At 42.7% G+C, this 23,204-nt stretch overlaps 2 protein-coding genes across 2 annotated transcripts; both read right to left on the bottom strand.

The window, feature by feature from the left end:
- Nucleotides 1–1,364: 1,364 nt before the first annotated feature.
- Nucleotides 1,365–13,619, bottom strand: LOC112240300 (zinc finger protein 239). Its single transcript, XM_042315236.1, has 2 exons — nucleotides 13,184–13,619; nucleotides 1,365–3,050 (listed from the first exon to the last, which is right to left on the bottom strand). Exons 1-2 carry the CDS (start codon nucleotides 13,362–13,364, stop codon nucleotides 2,392–2,394), a joined length of 840 nt encoding a protein of 279 aa, XP_042171170.1. The 5' UTR covers nucleotides 13,365–13,619; the 3' UTR covers nucleotides 1,365–2,391.
- Nucleotides 13,620–16,962: 3,343 nt separating this feature from the next.
- On the bottom strand, nucleotides 16,963–21,328 carry LOC112241855 (zinc finger protein 239-like). Its single transcript, XM_042315235.1, has 2 exons — nucleotides 20,715–21,328; nucleotides 16,963–18,601 (listed from the first exon to the last, which is right to left on the bottom strand). Exons 1-2 carry the CDS (start codon nucleotides 21,034–21,036, stop codon nucleotides 17,799–17,801), a joined length of 1,125 nt encoding a protein of 374 aa, XP_042171169.1. The 5' UTR covers nucleotides 21,037–21,328; the 3' UTR covers nucleotides 16,963–17,798.
- Between the last annotated feature and the right edge of the window lie 1,876 nt (nucleotides 21,329–23,204).

Below are 23,204 nucleotides of genomic sequence, written 5' to 3'. Positions count from 1 at the left end.
GGCTCAGTTGGTAGATCGTGGTGCTTGCAACGCCCGGGTTGTGAGTATGTGAGTTGTGAGTCTGATTCCCACGGGGGACCAGTACAAAAAAATGTATGCACTCAGTACTGTAAATCGATCTGGATACCGCCCCAATAGATCCACAGACGATGCAATCGCCATCACACTGCCTTATCCCGTCCGGACAAAAGGAATACCTACGTCAGAACGCTGTTTCATTGACTATAGCTCGGCATTCAACACCATAGTACCCTCCGAGCTCATCACTAAGCTCGAGGTCCTGGGTCTGAACCCCACCCTGTGTAACTAGGTCTTGGACTTTCTGACAGGCTGCCCCCAGGTGGTGAAGGTAGGAAACAACACCACCGCTGATCCTCAACACAGGGGCCCCACAAGGGTGTGTGCTCAGCCCCCTCCTGTTCACCCATGACTGCGTGGCCATGCACACCTCTAACTCAAATCATCAAGTTTTCAGACAACACAACAGTAGTAGGCCTGATTCCCAACAATGACGAGACAGCCTACAGGGAGGAAGTGAGGGCCCTGGGGGAGTGGTGCCAGGAAAATAACCTCTCCCTCAACAAAACACAGCGTGGTGAAGGCACAGCAGCGCCTCTTCAAACTCAGGAGGCTGAAGAAATTCGGCATGACCCCAAAAGACCCTCAAACTTTTACAGATGCACCATCGAGAGCATCCTGTCTGTAGCACCGCCTGGTACGGCAACTGCACTGCCCGCAACCACAGAGCTCTCTAGAGGGTGGTATGGTCTACCCAACGCATCACAGGGGGAACATTGCCTGCCCTCCAGGACACCTACAGCACTAGATGTCACAGGAAGGCCAAAAATATCAACCACCCGAGCCACTGCCTGTTCACCCCGCTATCATCCAGAATGTCGATGTCAGTACAGATGCATCAAAGCTGGAACCGAGAGACTTCTAAAAACAACTTCTATCTCAAGGCCATCAGACTGTTAAATAGTCATCACTAGCCGGCTACCACCTAGATACTCAACCCTGCACCTTAGAGGCTGCTGCCCTATATACATAGACATGGAATCACTGGCCACTTTAAGAATGTTTAAATACTGCTTTACTCATCTCATATGTATATACTGTATTCTATTCTACTGTATTTAGTCAATGCCAGCCACTCTGACATTGCTAGTCCTAATATTTATATATTCCATTCTTATAGATATGTGTATTGATCTGAATTGTTAGATATTACTGCACTGTTAGAGCTAGAAACACAAGCATTTTGCTACACCTACAATAACATCTGCTAAATATGTGTATGTGACCAATAAAATGTGATTTGATAAGAATCTGCTGAATGACAAACATATGAAATGTAAGAAATGCACGGTACATTTTTTTATTTGATTGAATTTGAAAAAAATCATACAAATCTACCTGCAGTGAAGCCACTCAATATTTACATTGCATTCAGTCATCTAGCAGCCAATCCCATCCAGAGCAACCCACAACAGTAACTAGGGTCAAGCGCCACGCCAAGGGGCAAATTGACAGATCTCACACCCAGTCGAAACAGGGACCCAAACCAGCAACCTCTCGGGCCACCGCCCAAGGTCCCAAACGCCAGGCCACCAACCATCCAAGACCCACACATAGCAGCCCCCCAAAAAAAAAACCTCTGTCAACATCCTGGTACTCAAATTAAACTGATATACTTACCTATTGATGCTATGTTTGCTTCTCCACCAGTTTTGATCCTGATCTAATCATTTACACTTTGCAATATCCAAATCATGCATCCAATCAAATGTCTTTAGTAATATCCAAATCATATCATATCCAATAGGTTTCAAAGGTTAGAATCTAGAAATGTACATTCTAATTAATCTATATAATAATTTACATTTTTAAATAACAATATTCAAATCTGTACTTCATAATCAATACACATTTAAAAATATATATTTTGATTTGAGATATTATCATGTCTTAAAGAAAAACAAAAGTAACCCTGTTTTTGAGGAAGCTTTCATATACATTGATATGATGTGGCATAAACCAAAACACAATATCTTAAGTCAAAAATATAAGTCAGAACACAGCGCCTGTATTCTGTCATGTGACTTCAGGTCCTCTGACAGGGAAAATGTATTTCCACACTGGGAGCATTGGAAAGGCATCTCTCTCTCCTGTGTGTGTCATCTCATGCATTTTCAAGTTCCCTAACTAGGTAAAACTTTTCCACAGTGTGTGTCCACTCATGCGATTTCAGGTGGCCTAGCTGGGTAAATCTATTTCCACAGTCTGAGCAGTGGTAGGGCTTCTCCCCTGTGTGTTCTCTCATGCGTTTTCAGATTCCATAACCAAGTAAACCTCTCCGCACTGGGAGCAGTGGAAAGGCTTCTCTCCTTCTCATGTGTGTGTCATTTCATGCGTTTTCAAGGTCCCTAACTGGCTAAAACTTTTTCCACACTGGGAGCAGCTGAAAGGCTTCCCTCCTGTGTGTGTCATCTCATGCATTTTCAGGTTCCATGAATGGGTAAAACTTTTCCCACATAAGGAGCAGTGGAATGGTTGTTCTCCTGGGTGTATTCTCTCGTGATCTCTCAGATGCGCTGACTGAATAAATCTCTTTCCACATTGGTCACATTGGAAAGGCCTCTCTACTAAGTGCGTTCTCTCATGTTTTTTCAGGTCCCCAGATGAGAAAAATTCTTTTCCACACTGGGAGCATAGATATGGCTTTTTCCCAGTGTGTGTTCTTTCATGCAGTTTTAGATTACCCGAGTGCCCAAAACCCTTTCCACACTGGGAGCATAGATATGGCTTCTCTCCAGTGTGTGTTCTTTCATGCACTTTTAGATGCCCTGAGAGTCTAAAACCCTTTCCACACTGGGAGCATTGATATGGCTTCTCTCCTGTATGTATCATCTCATGCGTTTTCAGGTTCCCCGAGTGTCTAAAACACTTTCCACACTGGGAGCAGTGGTGTGGTCTTGCTGTTTTGGGCTTCTGTGGGTCTGGTTCCCCTGAAGGACTTTTCCCTCTGTGAGAGTCTGGTCTTTCACCTGCTGAAGACAAACAGAATATTTGGTTAAACAGAGAGACCTGAAAGAAACCTCTACATCAGTGGTTCCTAAATGTTTTATAGTCTCGTATCCCTTCAAAACATTTGACCTCTAGCTGCGAATCCTCCTCTTAGCACCAGGGTCAGCGCAGTCTCAAATGTTTTTCAAACTCTCAAATCATTGTAAGCCTGCCACACACACACACACACACACACTATACGATACATTTTATTAAACATAAGAATGAGTTTGTCGCAACCCGGCTCGTGGGAAGTGACAAAGAGCTGTTATAGTACCAGGGCACAAATAATAATAATCAATAATGTTGTACTTTATTTAGCCATCTCACATAGAAAACTTTATTTGTTCATCGAAAATTGTGACCACAGATTAATGAGAAGGGTGTGCTTGAAAGGATGCACATAACTCTGCAATGTTGGGTTGTATTGGAGAGAGTCACAGTCTTAAAATCACAGTCTTAAAATCATTTTCCACACACAGTCTGTGCCTATATTTAGTTATCGTGCTCGTGAGGGCCGAGAATCCACTCTCACATAGGTATGTGGTTGCAAAGGGCATCAGTGTCTTAACAGTGCGGTTTGCCAAGGCAGGATACTCGGAGCGCAGCCCAATCCAGAAATCTGGCAGTGGCTTCTGATTAAATTACATTTTCACAGAACCGCTTGTTGCAATTTCGACGAGGCTCCTTCGTTCAGATATTGGTAAGTGGACTGGAGGCAGGGCATGAAAGGGATAACGAATCCAGTTGTTTGTGTCGTCCGTTTTGGGAAAGTACTGGCGTAATTGTGTAATCCAACTCACCTCAGGTGCTTCGCTATATAACATTTGACATTGTCCGTAAGCTTGAGTTCATTTGCACACAAAAACAATAATCATACAATGATGGAAAGACCTGTGTGTTGTCCTTGTTAATGAAGACAGAAGAGAGCTCTGTTTGGGCGGCAGGGTAGCCTAGTGGTTAGAGCATTGGACTTGTAACTTGCAAGTTCAAACCTCCGAGCTGACAAGGTACAAATCTGTCGTTCTGCCCCTGAACAGGCAGTTAACACACTGTTCCTAGGCCGTCATTGAAAATAAGAATTTGTTCTTAACTGACTTGCCTGGTTAAATAAAGGTAAAAAATTAAAAAATTAAAAAAGCTCCAACTTCTTAAATCAAAGTCTCAATTTTGTCCCGCACATTGAATACAGTTGCGGAGAGTCCCTGTAAATCCTAGACTCAGATCATTCAGGCGAGAAAAGACATCACCCAGATAGGCCAGTCGTGTGAGAAACTCATCATCATGCAAGCAGTCAGACAAGTGAATATTATGGTCAGGAAAGAACTTTAAGCTCGTTTAAAAAAAAATTTTTTTCAAAAGTGTCAATACTTTGCCCTGTTGATAAACAGCGTTACATGGTCACCGCCCATATCATTGCATAGCCTTGTTTTAACAAAGTTAACCATTTTCACTGTAATGTCCAAAACGTCTTTCAAGCGGTCAGGCATTCCTTTGGCAGCAAGAGCCTCTTGGTGGATGCAGCAGTGTAACAAAGTGGCGTCGGGAGCAACTGCTTGCACGCGAGTTACCACTCCACTATGTCTCCCTGTCATGGCTTTTGCGCCATCAGTACAGATACCAACATGAGCAGCAGCTACGTTTGGCTACACACAAACCGTTAGTGAACATCTTGACCACCAAAGTCCATTTGATGTCACAAAGCTGTCCAGTACTTTTAAAATATCCTCTCCTGCTGTCCTGGTTTCCAGTGGATTGCAGAAGAGGATGTCTTCCTTAATTGACCCCCATAAATGTAACAGACATACACCAGGTGCTGTGCCAGGCCCTGTTAACGTCTGTTAACTCATCCAGCTGTAACAGACATACACCAGGTGCTGTGCCAGGCCCTGTTAACTCATCCAGCTGTAACAGAACATACACCAGGTGCTGTGCCAGGCCCTGTTAACGGCTCATCCAGCTGTAACAGACATACACCAGGTGCTGTGCCAGGCCCTGTTAACGTCTGTTAACTCATCCAGCTGTAACAGACATACACCAGGTGCTGTGCCAGGCCCTGTTAACTCATCCAGCTGCTGTAACAGACATACACCAGGTGCTGTGCCAGGCCCTGTTAACGTCTGATAACTCATCCAGCTGTAACAGACATACACCAGGTGCTGTGCCAGGCCCTGTTAACGTCTGATAACTCATCCAGCTGTAAAGCATAGAATTCACTAGGTTGTATGTGAAGCAGTAATTGTTTCAAAACATCTCCTGCCCTGTCACTGATGTGTCGTGAAACAGTGTTGTTTGATGGGGACATTGTCTGTATAGTTTTTTGGGGCCTTTTCCCCCAGCATTGTCCCAGCCATATACGCGTGGCAGCAGGAAGAATTAAGTCCTCCACAATAGTATATATACACTGCTCAAAAAAATAAAGGGAACACTAAAATAACACATCCTAGATCTGAATGAATGAAATATTCTTATTAAATACTTTTTTCTTTACATAGTTGAATGTGCTGACAACAAAATCACACAAAAATGATCAATGGAAATCAAATTTATCAACCCATGGAGGTCTGGATTTGGAGTGACACTCAAAATGAAAGTGGAAAACCACACTACAGGCTGACCCAACTTTGATGTAATGTCCTTAAAACAAGTCAAAATGAGGCTCAGTAGTGTGTGTGGCCTCCACGTGCCTGTATGACCTCCCTACAACGCCTGGGCATGCTCCTGATGAGGTGGCGGATGGTCTCCTGAGGGATCTCCTCCCAGACCTGGACTAAAGCATCCGCCAACTCCTGGACAGTCTGTGGTGCAACGTGGCGTTGGTGGATGGAGCGAGACATGATGTCCCAGATGTGCTCAAATGGATTCAGGTCTGGGGAACGGACGGGCCAGTCCATAGCATCAATGCCTTCCTCTTGCAGGAACTGCTGACACACTCCAGCCACATGAGGTTTAGCATTGTCTTGCATTAGGAGGAACCCAGGGCCAACCGCACCAGCATATGGTCTCACAAGGGGTCTGAGGATCTCATCTCTGTACCTAATGGCAGTCAGGCTACCTCTGGCGAGCACATGGAGGGCTGTGCGGCCCCCCAAAGAAATGCCACCCCACACCATGACTGACCCACCGCCAAACCGGTCATGTTGGAGGATGTTGCAGGCAGCAGAACGTTCTCTACGGCGTCTCCAGACTGTCACGTCTGTCACATGTGCTCAGTGTGAACCTGCTTTCATCTGTGAAGAGCACAGGGCGCCAGTGGCGAATTTGCCAATCTTGGTGTTCTCTGGCAAATGCCAAATGTCCTGCACGGTGTTGGGCTGTAAGCACAACCCCTACCTGCGGACGTCGGGCCCTCATACCACCCTCATAGGAGTCTGTTTCTGACCGTTTGAGCAGACACATGCACATTTGTGGCCTGCTGGAGGTCATTTTGCAGGGCTCTGGCAGTGCTCCTCCTGCTCCTCCTTGCACAAAGGCGGAGGTAGCGGTCCTGCTGCTGGGTTGTTGCCCTCCTACGGCCTGTCTCCTGGTAGCTCCTCCATGCTCTGGACACTACGCTGACAGACACAGCAAACCTTCTTGCCACAGCTCGCATTGATGTGCCATCCTGGATGAGCTGCACTACCTGAGCCACTTGTGTGGGTTGTAGACTCCGTCTCATGCTACCACTAGAGTGAAAGCACCGCCAGCATTCAAAAGTGACCAAAACATCAGCCAGGAAGCATAGGAACTGAGAAGTGGTCTGTGGTTACCACCGTCAGAACCCCTCCTTTATTGGGGGTGTCTTGCTAATTGCCTATAATTTCCACCGGTTGTCTATTCCATTTGCACAACAGCATGTGAAATTTATTGTCAATCAGTGTTGCTTCCTAAGTGGACAGTTTGATTTCACAGAAGTGTGATTGACTTGGAGTTATATTGTGTTGTTTAAGTGATCCCTTTATTTTTTTTGAGCAGTGTATATAATGCTAACCTCTCCTGTTATTGTAATGGTGAGAGGTTAGCATGTTGTAATGGTGAGAGGTTAGCATGTCTTGGGGGTATGATACTTGGGGGAGAGGTTAGCATGTCTTGGGGGTATGCTAACCTCTCCTGTTATTGTAATGGTGAGAGGTTAGCATGTCTTGGGGGTATGATACATATATATAATGCTAACCTCTCCTGTTATTGTAATGGTGAGAGGTTAGCATGTCTTGGGGGTATGATACATATATATAATGCTAACCTCTCCTGTTATTGTAATGGTGAGAGGTTAGCATGTCTTGGGGGTATGATACATATATATAATGCTAACCTCTCCTGTTATTGTAATGGTGAGAGGTTAGCATGTCTTGGGGGTATGATATATATATATATATGCTAACCTCTCCTGTTATTGTAATGATGAGAGGTTAGCATGTCTTGGGGGTATGATATATATATAATGCTAACCTCTCCTGTTATTGTAATGGTGAGAGGTTAGCATGTCTTGGAAGTATGATATTTAAGTGACAATACCCGAGTAGCCGGTGTTTGGAGGATATATTTTAGCACAGGTGTTCTGCCTCGGGCCACCCAACCGTGCCAATATATCCTCCAAAACACTGGCTTCCAAGGCATTATCACTTCTAAACGACGGGTTAGCAACATATTCAAATAATGACTGATATATTTCTCCTTAAACGTTATTTTAAAGAAATTATTTCATACCATTTCATCCCTCCATGAGATATAGTCCTGACAAAAAATCTAGGGTTGCTACCCATGGCAGTTAGGTTGCTAGAGATGCGCCCCAATCGTGAAATCTTTTTGTTCTCCATCTATGGACGCAACCCAATAGTTTGTTTTAAAAAGGTCCCGTTGCCAATTGCCATGCTGGCTGGCATCCCTCTTATCCCTTGCTTGCTAGCTAGCCATCTACGGCTGAACACTGTCACATCAAACAATGTATCCAGAATAACAGCAAAAGTAGCCGTATTTGCCTTTAAGATGTTTGAACAAAAATATAAAAAGCAACATAATCCATCCACCTGACAGGTGTGGCATATCAAGAAGCTGATTAAACAGCATGATCATTACAGAGGTGCGCCTTGTGCTGGGGACAATAAAAAGATCACTCTAAAATGTGCAGTTTTGTCACAGAGCACAATGCCACAGATGTCTCAAGTTGAGGGAACTTGCAATTGTCATGATGACGGGCAGAAAGTCCAGAACAGCTGTTAGAGAATTAAATGTTAATTTCTCTACAATAAGCCGTCTCCAACATCATTTCAGAAAATATGGCAGTGTGCCCAACCGGCCTCATAACCGCAGACCATGTGTAACCAAGCCAGCCCAGGATCTCCACATCCAGCTTCATCACCAGCGTGACCGTCTGAGGCCAGTCACCCAGACAGCTGTTGAAACTGTGGTTTTTCCACAACCAAACAATTTCTGCACAAACTGTCAGAAACCGCCGCAGAGAAGCTCATCTGTGTGTGCATCGTCCTCACCAGGGTCTTGACCTGACTGTAGTTCGGTGTTGTAACAGACTTCAGTGGGCCACTGGAGAAGTGTGCTCAATGTTTGAATCCCGGTTTCAACTGTACCAGGCAGATGGCAGAAAGCGTGTATGGCGTCGTGTGAGCGAGTGGTTTGCTGATGTCAACGTTGTGGACAGAGTGCCCCATGGTGGCAGTGGGGTTGTGACAGTGGGCAAGCGTCAGATACAGATAACGAACATTTGCATTTTTATCAACGGCAATTTGAATGTACATTGACATTGGCTCGACTTGTACGACAGTGTTCCACTTCCTGCCAATATCCAGCAAACTTCGCACAGCAATTGAAGAGGAATGGGGCAACATTCCACCAATCAACATCCTCATCATATGCGAAGGACATGTGTCGTGCTGCTTGAGACAATTGGTGGTCATAACAGATACTGACTGGTTTTCTGATCCACACCTCTACTTTAAAAAAATGCAAAATCATTTAAAAAAAGGTACACTACATTACTTTTGGTAATTTAAAATTATTATTATTTTTTTTAAATATGTAATAATTTCATTACAAAAATATATATATATATATTTTTTTTTTAAAGGTACACTACATGACCAAAAGTATGTCGACACCTGCTTGTCGAACGTCTAATTCCAAACTCATGGCCATTAATATGGAGTTCCCCCCCTTTTGCTGCTATGTCAGGATATCTATTGAAATTATTACACATGTCAGGATATCTATTGAAATGATGCATTTGGGGAGAAATACAGATCCCTAAATGATCAAGTAATGAATACCAAAATCATGGGTATTAATATGGAGTTGGTCCCACCTGTGATGCTATTACAGCCTCCACTATTCTGGGAAGGCGTTCTACTAGATGTTGGAACATTGCTGTGGGGACTTGCTTCTATTCAGCCACAAGAGCATTTGTGAGGTCGGGCACTGATGTTGGGCGATTAGGCCTGGCTCGCAGTCGGCGTTCCAATTCAACCAAAAGGTGTTCGATAGGGTTGAGGTCAGGGCTATGTGCAGGCCAGTCAAGTTCTTCCACACCAATCTCAACAAACCCTTTCTGTATAGACCTCACTTTGTGCACGGGGGCATTGTCATGCTGAAATAGGAAAAGGCCTTCCCCAAAACTGTTGCCACAAATTCGGAAGCACAGAATCATCTAGAATGTCATTGTATGCTGTAGCAATTAAGATCTCCCTTCACTGGAACTAAGAGGCCTAGTACAAACCATGAAAAACAGCCCCAGAACATTATTCCTCCTCCACCCAAAACTTTACAGCTGGCACTATGAATTGGGACAAGTAGCGACTCCTGCCATCCGCCAAACCCAGATTCGTATATCAGACTGACAGTTGACTGGGGCAGCTCTAGCAGGGCAGAAATTTGACCGACTGACTTGTTGGAAAAGTGGCATCCTATGACAGTGCCACATTGAAGGTCACTGAGCTCTTCAGTAAGGTCATTCTACTGCCAATGTTTGTGTGTGTGGAGATTGCATGGCTGTGTGCTCGAGTTTATTCACCTGTCAGCAACGGGTGTGGCTGAAATAGCCGAATCCACTCATTTAAAGGGTTGTCCACAGATAGTGTAGCTACTCTAGTGAAAATGGGCTTCCATAAAGTGGTTCAACAATCTTGGGCAGATGGCCAAGTTCCACATTTTTATAGTCACGTGCACTAATATAGCTAAATGCCTTTCTTGCTTAATGTTTCCCCCAAATGTTTTATTGCATTCTATTCATGCTGGCTTTCGCAGGCTACCTGAGACATGAAACCGATAGCTGGGAGGGCAGACAGGCTGGACATGCTGAGACATGAAACCGATAGCTGGGAGGGCAGACAGGCTACCTGAGACATGAAACCGATAGCTGGGAGGGCAGACAGGCTACCTGAGACATGAAACCGATAGCTGGGAGGGCAGACAGGCTGGGCTGAGACATGAAACCGATAGCTGGGAGGGCAGACAGGCTACCTGAGACATGAAACCGATAGCTGGGAGGGCAGACAGGCTACCTGAGACATGAAACCGATAGCTGGGAGGGCAGACAGGCTACCTGAGACATGAAACAGAGAGGTGGGAGGGCAGACAGGCTGGGCTGAGACATGAAACCGATAGCTGGGAGGGCAGACAGGCTGGGCTGAGACATGAAACCGATAGCTGGGAGGGCAGACAGGCTAGAAACCGATAGCTGGGAGGGCAGACAGGCTACCTGAGACATGAAACCGATAGCTGGGAGGGCAGACAGGCTGGGCTGAGACATGAAACCGATAGCTGGGAGGGCAGACAGGCTACCTGAGACATGAAACCGATAGCTGGGAGGGCAGACAGGCTACCTGAGACATGAAACCGATAGCTGGGAGGGCAGACAGGCTACCTGAGACATGAAACCGATAGCTGGGAGGGCAGACAGGCTACCTGAGACATTAAACAGACAGGCTGGGCTGAGACATGAAACCGATAGCTGGGAGGGCAGACAGGCTACCTGAGACATTAAACAGACAGGCTGGGCTGAGACATGAAACCGATAGCTGGGAGGGCAGACAGGCTACCTGAGACATTAAACTGGGCTGAGACATGAAACCGATAGCTGGGAGGGCAGACAGGCTACCTGAGACATTAAACAGACAGGCTGGGCTGAGACATGAAACCGATAGCTGGGAGGGCAGACAGGCTACCTGAGACATTAAACAGACAGGCTGGGCTGAGACATGAAACCGATAGCTGGGAGGGCAGACAGGCTACCTGAGACATTAAACAGACAGGCTGGGCTGAGACATGAAACTGATAGCTGGGAGGGCAGACAGGCAAATTGGTCATTAATACATTTGTCGACAGCCTAAATGGGTATTGGAAACACTTCAACCTCTACATTCTCATTAGACACCGTGTTTTTACGAAAAAATGCATTTTATTTTAGGTGTGATGTCATTACGTGTTTAAAAAAAAAAAAAAAAAAAATTAAAAAAAAAAAATCGACAGGAGCACCCTATAGCAGGCAACTGTCGCATCTATTTTCTAGTGAGATTGGAACCTATGATCTCCTGTTCTCTACCCGTAGAATTAGTCCACTGCGCCATCAGGGCGGAGCTAGAACACAGCGTTTTATATTTGGATTATTTTAAAACTCATTCAAAGCTGTAACATTTTTTTTAGTCTAGCCAATCAGACCCCATCTCCAAGGAAACGAGCACTCATTAAGATCAGGTGTGGCCAATTAGTGGGCGTGGCCAACACACTTAACAAGATACAGGGTAGAGAAAGTTTTGTTGACCCTGAGAACTGAATGTATGTTTTTAAATAACATTTTAAGAACATTCTTTGAATGTTATCTGTTGTTTTTAAATTGACATTTTTCTTAATGTTCTGAGAAATGAACTTTATAATTCAGGGCATTCGGGAAGTATTTAGACCTGGACTTGTTCCCCATTTTGTTATGTTACAGACTTATTCTAAAATGAATTAAATTAATGTTTTTCCATCAATCAGGGTCGGCAGGTACCCCAGTGTTTAGAGCGTTGTGCCAGTATCCGAAAGGTTGCTAGATCGAATCCCCGAACTGACAAGGTAAAAAAATCTGTCCTTCTGCCCCTGAACAAGGCAGTTAACCCACTGTTCCTAGGCCGTCATTGTAAATAAGAATTTGTTCTTAACTGACTTGCCTAGTTAAATAAAGGTTAAATATCCATAATGACAAAGTGAAAATGGTTTTAGATTTTTATGCTTTTTTTTTTATTTAAAAAAAAATCTAACACAGAAATACCTTATGTACATAAGTATTCAGACCCTTTGCTATGAGACTCAGAATTGAGCTCCGGTACATCCTGTTTCCATTGATCATCCTTGATGTTTGTACAACTTGATTGGAGTCCTTGATTAGGCCGATATCTTGTTTAATGAGTTTTTGAAAACAAACTCTGTATAGTTGGAAAACCTGGTTAAAACATTTTTTTTTTTTAAATCTTATGGATGGTGAGGAACCCTAACCCAATCTACCTACCTCATCCCCATATTGTTTTTATTTACTTTGCTGCTCTTTTGCACACCAGTATCACTACTTACACAACATCATCTGCTCATCTATCACTCCAGTGTTAATCTGCTAAATTGTAATTACTTTGCTACTATGGCCTATTTATTGCCTTACCTCCTCATGCCATTTACACACACTGTACATAGACTTTTTTATTTTTCTATTGTGTTATTGACTGTACGCTTGTTTATTCCACGTGTAACTCTGTGTTGTTTCTGTCGCACTGCTTTGCTTTATCTTGGCCAGATCGCAGTTGTAAATGAGAACTTGTTCTCAACTAGCTGACGTGGTTAAATAAAGGTGGTGGAAAAAAATAAAGAATTTGAGAATGGTTACATACCGGTGTCTCCAGCCCCCATCCCGTAGCTGTTTACCAAAACAAGCTTTGGGCCAGTAACTGAAACGTCGCTGGTTCGATTCCCTGAGCCAACTAGGTGAATCATCTGTCGATGTGCCCGTGAGCAAGTCACTTACCAATAATTGCTCCTGTCAGTGGTTCTGGATAAGAGCCTCTGCTAAATGACTAAAATGTTTTTTTTTTAAGTGTCATGGCGGCCATTTTGTTGTTGTTTGACAAGGTTTTGCTCCTGTTTTTAAAATAGTACTCACTGGTGTTAATCAGATCTCCAGTCTCGTCCTTTTTCACTCTGGAAGCTTCTTCATCGCCTTTCACCGTGACATCCTTCTCTTCCTCCTCTTCTTTCACGACAATATTAAGCCACAGACCCTGTTTCTCGGTCCAGCAGACGTCCTCTTCTTTAGCAGGCGGAGAGTATCTTGGTGAGCTCATGGTCCGGGATTTTAGCTAGCTAGTTAGCATTAGCGACTAGCCTTGTGCTAAATTAGCTAACTAACAATGTAAATACGGGGTGGTGGACTTGGTTAACTAGTAGATACGACAGACGTGTGTTTAAAACACAATGACTAATATACATCGAAAACGTCTAAAGAGCTCCAATATGTTGGCTAGCAAGATACCGAGGTGGCTGATTAGCTGTTGAAGAAGCGTCCCGTCCACTACGTTTAATGCCACGTCACGCTCCGGCAGCATCGCCTGTAAAACGCATATCGCCATCTGCTGACTGGAGGGGGACGGGTAATGCAAGTCTCAGGAAATATTTAATTTCATTTTTCATGTTGGTCTTTTGATCAATCACATGTAATATTTTAAGAATTTGATATTTTTTTCAGAGCTGATTTGTTAGGTCCCCCAAAAATATCTGAAATGGTCTGCCTTTGTAAACAGCCTACTGCTCCTACATGGTGTAACAATACATCATGTAGATGTATATAATGAACAGACTTGGTCTATACTGCTCCTACATGGTGTAACAATACATCATGTATATAATGAACAGACTAGGTCTATACTGCTCCTACATGGTGTAACAATACATCATGTATATAATGAACAGACTAGGTCTATACTGCTCCTACATGGTGTAACAATACATCATGTAGATGTATATAATGAACAGACTAGGTCTATACTGCTCCTACATGGTGTAACAATACATCATGTAGATGTATATAATGAACAGACTAGGTCTATACTGCTCCTACATGGTGTAACAATACATCATGTATATAATGAACAGACTAGGTCTATACTGCTCCTACATGGTGTAACAATACATCATGTAGATGTATATAATGAACAGACTAGGTCTATACTGCTCCTACATGGTGTAACAATACATCATGTGTATATAATGAACAGACTAGTAGAACAATGTATATAATGAACAGACTAGGTCTATACTGCTCCTACATGGTGTAACAATACATCATGTAGATGTATATAATGAACAGACTAGGTCTATACTGCTCCTACATGGTGTAACAATACATCATGTAGTAATAATGAACAGACTAGGTCTATCATGGTGTAACAATACATCATGTAGATGTATATAATGAACAGACTAGGTCTATACTGCTCCTACATGGTGTAACAATACATCATGTAGATGTATATAATGAACAGACTAGGTCTATACTGCTCCTACATGGTGTAACAATACATCATGTAGATGTATATAATGAACAGACTAGGTCTATACTGCTCCTACATGGTGTAACAATACATCATGTAGATGTATATAATGAACAGACTAGGTCTATACTGCTCCTACATGGTGTAACAATACATCATGTATATAATGAACAGACTAGGTCTATACTGCTCCTACATGGTGTAACAATACATTGTAGATGTATATAATGAACAGACTAGGTCTATACTGCTCCTACATGGTGTACCAATACATACAGCCACTGCAAAATTATCAGTTTCTCTGGTTTTACTATTTATAGGTTCGTGTTTGGGTAAAATGAAAATGTTTGTTTTATTCTATAAACTACTGACAACATTTCTCCCAAATTACAAATAAAAATATTCTAATTTAGAGCATTTATTTGCAGAAAATGACAACTAGTCAAAATAACAAAAAAAAGATGCAGTGTCGTCAGACCTCAAATAATGCAAAGAAAATGAGTTCATATTCATTTTTAAAACAACACAATACAAATGTTTTCACTGAGGAAGAGTTCAGAAATCAATATTTGGTGGAATAACCCTGATTTTCAATCACAGCTTACATGCGTCTTGGCATCCAGGTCGCAATTGTAAATGAGAACTTGTTCTCAACTTGCCTACCTGGTTAAATAAAGGTGTAATAAAAATAATAATAAAAATGCTCTCCACCAGTCTTTCACATTGATGTTGGGTGACTTTATGTCACTCCTGGCGCAAAAATTCAAGCAGCTCGGCTTTGTTTGATGGCGTGTGACCATCCATCTTCTTCTTGATCACATTCCAGAGGTTTTCAATGGGGTTCAGGTCTGGAGACTGGGCTGGCCATGACAGGGTCTTGATCTGGTGGTTTTCAATGGGGTTTAGGTCTGGAGACTGGGCTGGCCATGACAGGGTCTTGATCTGGTGGTCCTCCATCCACACATTGATTGACCTGGCTGTGTGGAGTATTGTCCTGCTGGAGAAAACAACAACCCCTCAGAGTTGGGGAACATTGTCAGAGCAGAAGGAAGCAAGTTTTCTTCCAGGACAACCTTGTACGTGGCATGATTCATGCGTCCTTCACAAATATAAAATCTGCTCGATTCCAGCCTTGCAGAAGCACCCCCAGATCCTCCACCAAATTTCACAGTGGGGGTGAGACCTGGAGAAGCCTACAAGCCAGTGTCTCGCAACCACTGTGACATTTTGTGGAGGATCAGTGATGATCTGGAGGTGCTTCTGCAAGGCTATTGAACTTCAGTTCATGAAAAAAAAAACTAGCGGGGTTACATGTTATGAAGCTAGCCACAACAGTGGAATTTGCAGTTTGCCTTCAAGATGAAGGTCCTTCATGGAAAGTGACGCAGAAGGTTCCAATTAGTGGAATCGTGCCATATTTAGACGAGATAATGTTAAACAAGGTTGGATTGCGGACTAATGAAATGGGGTATCAGTCGACTCAGTATCCAAATACTTTTTTTCCTCAGACTCCAACATCCACGTTGCATTGTTTTTCCTATGGAAAATTGTTCAATACACGTAGGTTGACAATAAATGTGGCTCAATTCACAGTGGTTTGAGTCCCGCAATAAGAGCGACGACACTAATGTTCTCTGGGTGTCACTGAGTAGACTGATACCCCATGTCATTGAGCCACACTCCATAGGTAAGGCTGTACAGTGAAATAAGTATGTCCCCAATGCAATTCTAAAGTCTAATACATCCAGTGTGATTAAAACAGATTTTTGTCAAATTAACAAATTGTCTTTTGTTGACTTTATATAACATTCTAACCTCGTTTAGCATGATCTATTCAATTATGGCACAATTCCACTATTTGTATTCATTTGCATCACTGTCAATTACATACTTTTATTTTGAAGGCTAACCGCAAAGTCCACTATTTAGCTAATCCTTATTGTAGCTAGCTTCACATAGATGGGTCCGAACACCATTAATCAAATAAAAACTGTCTTATAAATTAGGGTTATTTTAGATGATGACACCTAGCTTTATAGTTAGCTAGCTAACTATATAGCTACTGAAACAGATGTCGTTTTGCTATGTTTTGGGGGGAAGAACATTGTTAGCATCCATGAGCTAGCTAGCTTTTTTTAATGACCTGCACTGTAGGTGCGCGAGAGAACTTTACCAGCATCATAGCATATGAAATACGAGTGATCATGTAATCAATGTGTAATAACTATGGGGAAAAAAATGTATAAATGTGTTAAATTATTACGTGACAAGTGCAGTCATATTCAGGTCCTGATTGGTCAACAAGCTTATGACACCTCAAAGTGTTTTTTTGACACCCAAAGACCCCAACGGCGTTCCACATCCCCAACACACACAGAAAAACACACAGAGCCAGAGTAAAAAAAAGAAGACTATTTAATCACAGAGAGTGTACATAGAATCTACATAAAAACTGACACACTCCATATTCAATTCATATCTTGGGATTTAAAAACATAAAACATACAAATATATTTTTGAGTAGGTTTTCTCCAATTTGATTTCATATGGAAAAAAAGAGCATAAACAAAACCACAAAGCACCACTTTTCAGTATAAGATGAGAAGTGTGTTACCTCATGAATTGAGGATGAGAAGTGTGTTACCTCAATGTGCGTGTTACCTCATGAATTGAGGATGAGAAGTGTGTTACCTCAATGTGCGTGTTACCTCATGAATTGAGGATGAGAAGTGTGTTACCTCAATGTGCGTGTTACCTCATGAATTGAGGATGAGAAGTGTGTTACCTCAATGTGCGTGTTACCTCATGAATTGAGGATGAGAAGTGTGTTACCTCAATGTGCGTGTTACCTCATGAATTGAGGATGAGAAGTGTGTTACCTCAATGTGCGTGTTACCTCATGAATTGAGGATGAGAAGTGTGTTACCTCAATGTGCGTGTTACCTCATGAATTGAGGATGAGAAGTGTGTTACCTCAATGTGCGTGTTACCTCATGAATTGAGGATGAGAAGTGTGTTACCTCAATGTGCGTGTTACCTCATGAATTGAGGATGAGAAGTGTGTTACCTCAATGTGCGTGTTACCTCATGAATTGTAAGTATGTGAAAAATCACTCTCCACATTGGGAGCATGAGTAAAGCTTCTCCCCTGTGTGTGTAACCTCAGTCTTTCAGGTGCCTGAACTGGGTAAATATCTTTCTACACTGGGAGCATTCGTAACATTTCTCTCATGTGTGGATTCTTTCATGTGATTTCAGTTGCCGTAACCAGGTAAATGTCATTCCACACTGGGAGCAGGGGAAAGGCTTTTCCCCAGTGTGTCTTTGCTCATGATTCTTCAGGAAGCGTAATGAGGTAAAATTCTTTCCACACTGGGAGCAGTGATGTGGCTCTTCTTCTTTGTGTGTCCTCTCGTGTGATTTCAGGTTACCTAACCGGTTAAAACTCTTTCCACACTGGGAACATTGGAAAGGCTTTTCGCCTGTGTGGATTCTCCCATGTATTTTCAGGCTCCCGAACTGGGTAAAACTCTTTCCACACTGGGAGCATTGGTAGGGCTTCTCTCCGGTGTGTGTTCTCTCATGCTCTTTCAGTTGCCTTACCCAGCTGAAACGCTTTTCACAATATAAACAGTAGTAAGGCTTTTCCCCTGTGTGTACTCTTTGATGTTCTTTCAGGTTACTTAACCGCTTAAAAGTATTACCACATTGAAGGCATTTGTGAGGCTTGTCTCCTGTGTGCATTCTCTCATGTGATTTCAGGCAACTTAACTGTGAACATCTCTTTCCACACTGGGCGCACTGGTAAGGCTTCTCTCCGGTGTGAATTCTATTATGTATTTTCAGGCTCCCTAGCTGGGTAAAACTCTTTCCACACTGGGAACATTGGTAGGGCTTCTCTCCAGTGTGTATTCTTTCATGCACCTTCAGTGTCCGTAACTGGGTAAAAGTCTTTCCACAGTGGGAACAGTGGTGTCGTCTTGCTGGTTCAGACGTCTCTTGCTCTGGATCTTCTGAGTCTGGTGTCTCTCCTACCAAAGACAAACCGTGGGTTTAATTTAACAGGGAGATCAGGGTCGTATTCACTCGGAACTAAAACGAAACGGTGTTCACGAATGAATACGACCCTGAATGAAACCTTCACATGATAAAAACTGTCTTCCTATTAGGTTTAATCCAAATCAAATCCTTCAATAAACCTGAGGCCAAGTTCCATAAGTGTTTTTCTGGTGCTCATTATGAAACAATGAGTCAGTAGCCAACAATCAGACAATAGAAAGGTGGAGTCAATTAGGCCTATTTCATAGGTTCCTATTGGTCAGCATTTGGCACCTGTTCTGTCTTTCGATGTCCACAATCATTAATTAAACACAGTCCTCGATTAACACAGTCCTCGTCATATTAGCAGCCCAGGCATCTTTAGGTCTCTTTCTAAGTTCCTGACGGAGATGTTTAACAATGGTGTTTTCCTGCGAATTGCATTTTGGCAAAATGTTTTAAAAGGATGTTTTGTTGGCTGCTTCAATACAGGAGTTGCATGTTCTGTTAATATTAATGACCATAATCCTAATCTAAATATGATTTCTGTAATGGCCACATTCATAATTAAGTAGGAAATTGCATGCATTTTGGCCCTTACAGAGTAGGAGGGCAAGTCTCAAAGAAGGCTTTTCGGTCGATCATATTTCATGGCTTTTTGAAAGAGCTCTCAGAGCTTGTTCCTCCACTCACAGCTGTCCCCCAGTGTTAGTTATAACATGGATAGGCATATCGAAGGAAAGGCTTGGCTGAACACAAACCAAAAACATTTTAAGATTGTGATTTTCATTATTACATCAGAGAGGAAAACAACCGTTATGGATGTTACAGACGGACAGACATTCAGATCTTAAATATTTCTTGATTCAAATCTATCATAACACATTGGCTTACATTTGGCATATTTTTAAGTAGATGGGCAGAGCGTCGTTATCAGTGGCAGGCGGGCCTGATCCAGTGTCTCAGAAACGGCCTCCTGGGCTTTTCACGCCTGACAGTGTCTAGGGTTGGAGGCAAAGGAAGATCTGACCCGGTACTAGATGGGTGTACCTAATAAATTGGCCGGTGAGTGTCTCTTCATTGTTAATGTTCTCTAAAAATAAGCTTTGACGTACAATTCAAAGGTCAAATACACTGCATTTCAAACAGTCATCAATAATCTAATGAATTCAGGGCTTGTGAAATTATACCGAGGATAAATACATTCCTTCCACAACCATAAGTTTATATAGTTTATATAAGTTTATATAGTTTAACCTGCTTTTATGCAATAATCTCAAGAATAAATTGAAGAAAAATAAATACTACAGGACTATTTCACAGATAGTTGATAAACAATGAGAAATTTATTTCAGCATATATATAAATATATATATGATATTCCTAACAACCACAAGCAATTGTTGATGTCTTGAAAAATGATGTGTTCTGGCTAAGATTCTCTCGCTCTCTCTTCTTAGCCAGAACACATCATTTTTCAAGATATCAACAAATGCTTATGGATGTTAGGAATATCATAGTGCTGAAAAAGTCAACTGAAAGGAAAGAAACCAATATAAACCATGTAAAAACCTTGATGAAAGTTCTCTATAGAGATGAAGTTAATATGATCCGATGTATGCTGCAGGTTTTACAAAAACATTTCCTCTCCGTCACCCCCTCCTCCCTCTCTTTACAAGACAAAAGAACACACAAACAAAACTGCACTGTAAAATGTGGCCTGTACTGCTTCATTAACATCTTAACTAATACTGGAGGAAAGCTGTGAGTGGAAAAAACAAGCTCTCTGAGCCCTTTCTAAAAGCCATGAAATATAACAAGGTAATGGTCAAATGGTCAAAATTCAGGCAATTTCCTCCCTAAACGTTTCAAATAAAGCCTGAAATCCTAAATACAGACGTTAAAATGGCTGATTTGTGATTTTGCCACTGGGGCTCTTCAGCTACTTCCCCAGAGTCAGATGAACTTGTGGATACCATTTGTATGTCTCTGTGTCCTGTATGAAGGAATTTAGAGGTAGTTTTGCAAGCCAATTGCTAACTAGCGTTAGCACAATGGCTGGAAGTCTACAGGTATCAGTAGACTTTTTTTAAAGACACTACTCACTGGTGTTAATCAGATCTCCATTCTGCTCTTCTTCCTCCTCCAGTATGACAGTGATCTCCCCCTCCTCCTTCACTCCAAAAACGTCTTCCTCTTCTTTCACCGTGACAGTCGTCTCCTCTTTCACTGTACAAACGGCACCCTCTTGTTTAACTTCCTCCTCCTTTTTCACTGAAACGTCTTCCTCTTTCACTGTAATAGCCTCATCCTTTACTTCTTGTTTAACTGTGACAGCCTCTTCTTCCTTCTCCTCTTTCACGAGAGCGTTTCTCTCCGTCCAGCAGTCCTCCTCTTCAGCGGAGGTGTGGTAGCTTTTTGAACTCATGGTCGGGGATGTTAGCTAGTTAGCATTAGCAATTAGCCTAGTGCTACTGCTACCTTAACCAGACAGCAAGCTGTCGTACGTATGATATTAAAAGGGGTAACTAGTAGATACGACAGAAATGTGTTTAAAACAGAGTGGCGAATAAACACCGAAAGCGTATAAAGGGCTCAAATGTTCCTGCTACGTCGCCTAGCAAAGCTACCGAGGTCGCAGTTGTGGTTGAAGAAACTTCCCGTCCATTAGATTAGACGTCACACAGGCAACATTGCCTGAAAGACGCCATTAGCCATCTGCTGACCAGAGTGGGTAACGCAGTTTAGGAAATGAATATGTATTTGATTTATTTTCATTTATTTCGTAAAATAATAATGTTAAATGAAAACGTACAAACAGAAGCATGTGTTAATCGGTGCTGGTCTTGAGTGACGGCTCCCGAGTGGTACAGCGATCTAAGGCACTCACTCAAGACCAGCACCGATTAACACATGCTTCTGTTTGTACGTTTTCATTTAATATGATTATTTTACGAAATAAATGAAAATAAATCAAATACATATTCATTTCCTAAACTGCGTTACACACTCTAGTCAGCAGATGGCTAATGGCGTATTTCAGGCCTCTAGCTACTACAGATCCTGGTTCGATCCCGGCCTGTATCACAACCGGACATGATCGGGAGTCTCATAGGGCGGCGCACAATTGGACCAGCGTCGTCCCGGTTAGGGGGGGTGTTTGGCCGGGGTAGACCTTCATTGTAAAACAATAATTGGTTCTTAACTGACTTGCCTAGTTAAAGAAAGGTTAAATGAAACCATTATAATAATTTAGAAAATCAGTCAAACAAACAGATAATATCACAATAAGCAGAAATGTCTATACTGCTCCTGCATGGTGTAACAATACATCATGTAGATGTATATAATGAACAGACTAGGTCTATACTGCTCCTACATGGTGTAACAATACATCATGTAGATGTACAGTGCCTTCGGAAAGTATTCAGACTACTTGACTTTTTCCACATTTTGTTACGTTACAGCCGTATTCTAAAATGGATCAAATATTTCTTTCCCATCATCAATCTACACACAATACCCCATAATGACATCACAATACCCCATAATGACAAAGCGAAAACAGGTTTTTTAGAAATGTTTGATGACAGATTTGCACACTCTTGGCATTCTCTCAACCAGCTTCATATCATGGACCTAAACCTACCCCTAAACCCTTACACTAAACCGAGTTCATATCCTGTACCCAGCCCTACCCCTAAACCGGGTTTATATCCTGTACCCAACCTTACCGCTAAACCAGGTTTAGATCCTGTACCCAACCCTACCGCTAAACCAGGTTTATATCCTGTACACAGCCCTACCCCTAAACCGGGTTTATATCCTGTACCCAACCCTACCGCTAAACCAGGTTTATATCCTGTACCCAACCCTACCGCTAAACCAGGTTTATATCCTGTACCCAGCCCTACCCCTAAACCGGGTTTATATCCTGTACCCAACCCTACTCCTAAACCAGGTTTATATCCTGTACCCAGCCCTACTCCTAAACCAGGTTTATATCCTGTACCCAACCCTACCGCTAAACCAAGTTCATATCCTGTATCCAACCCTACCCCTAAACCAGGTTCATATCCTGTATCCAACCCCTAAACCAGGTTCATATCTGTATCCAACCCTACCCCTAAACCAGGTTCATATCCTGTAACCCCCAACCCCTGTATCCCAACCCTACCCCTAAACCAGGTTCATATCCTGTATCCAACCCAACCCCTAAACCAGGTTCATATCCTGTAACCCAACCCCTAAACCAGGTTCATATCCTGTACCCAACCCCTAAAAACCAGGTTCATATCCTGTACATCCAACCCTAAACCAGGTTCATATCCTGTATCCAACCCTAAACCAGGTTCATATCCTGTACCCAACCCTCCCCCAACCCCTAAACCAGGTTCATATCCTGTACCCAACCCCTAAACCAGGTTCATATCCTGTACCCAACCCTACCCCTAAACCAGGTTCATATCCTGTACCCAACCCCTAAACCAGGTTCATATCCTGTACCCAACCCTACCCCTAAACCAGGTTCATATCCTGTACCCAACCCCTAAACCAGGTTCATATCCTGTACCCAACCCTACCCCCTAAACCAGG

The sequence above is a fragment of the Oncorhynchus tshawytscha genome, unplaced genomic scaffold, assembly GCF_018296145.1.
Source record: "Oncorhynchus tshawytscha isolate Ot180627B unplaced genomic scaffold, Otsh_v2.0 Un_contig_2917_pilon_pilon, whole genome shotgun sequence".
Classification (NCBI taxonomy): Eukaryota; Metazoa; Chordata; class Actinopteri; order Salmoniformes; family Salmonidae; genus Oncorhynchus; species Oncorhynchus tshawytscha.
The sequence above is the reverse complement of the archived record's forward strand: the minus strand, read 5'-3'. Positions and strand labels throughout refer to the sequence as shown.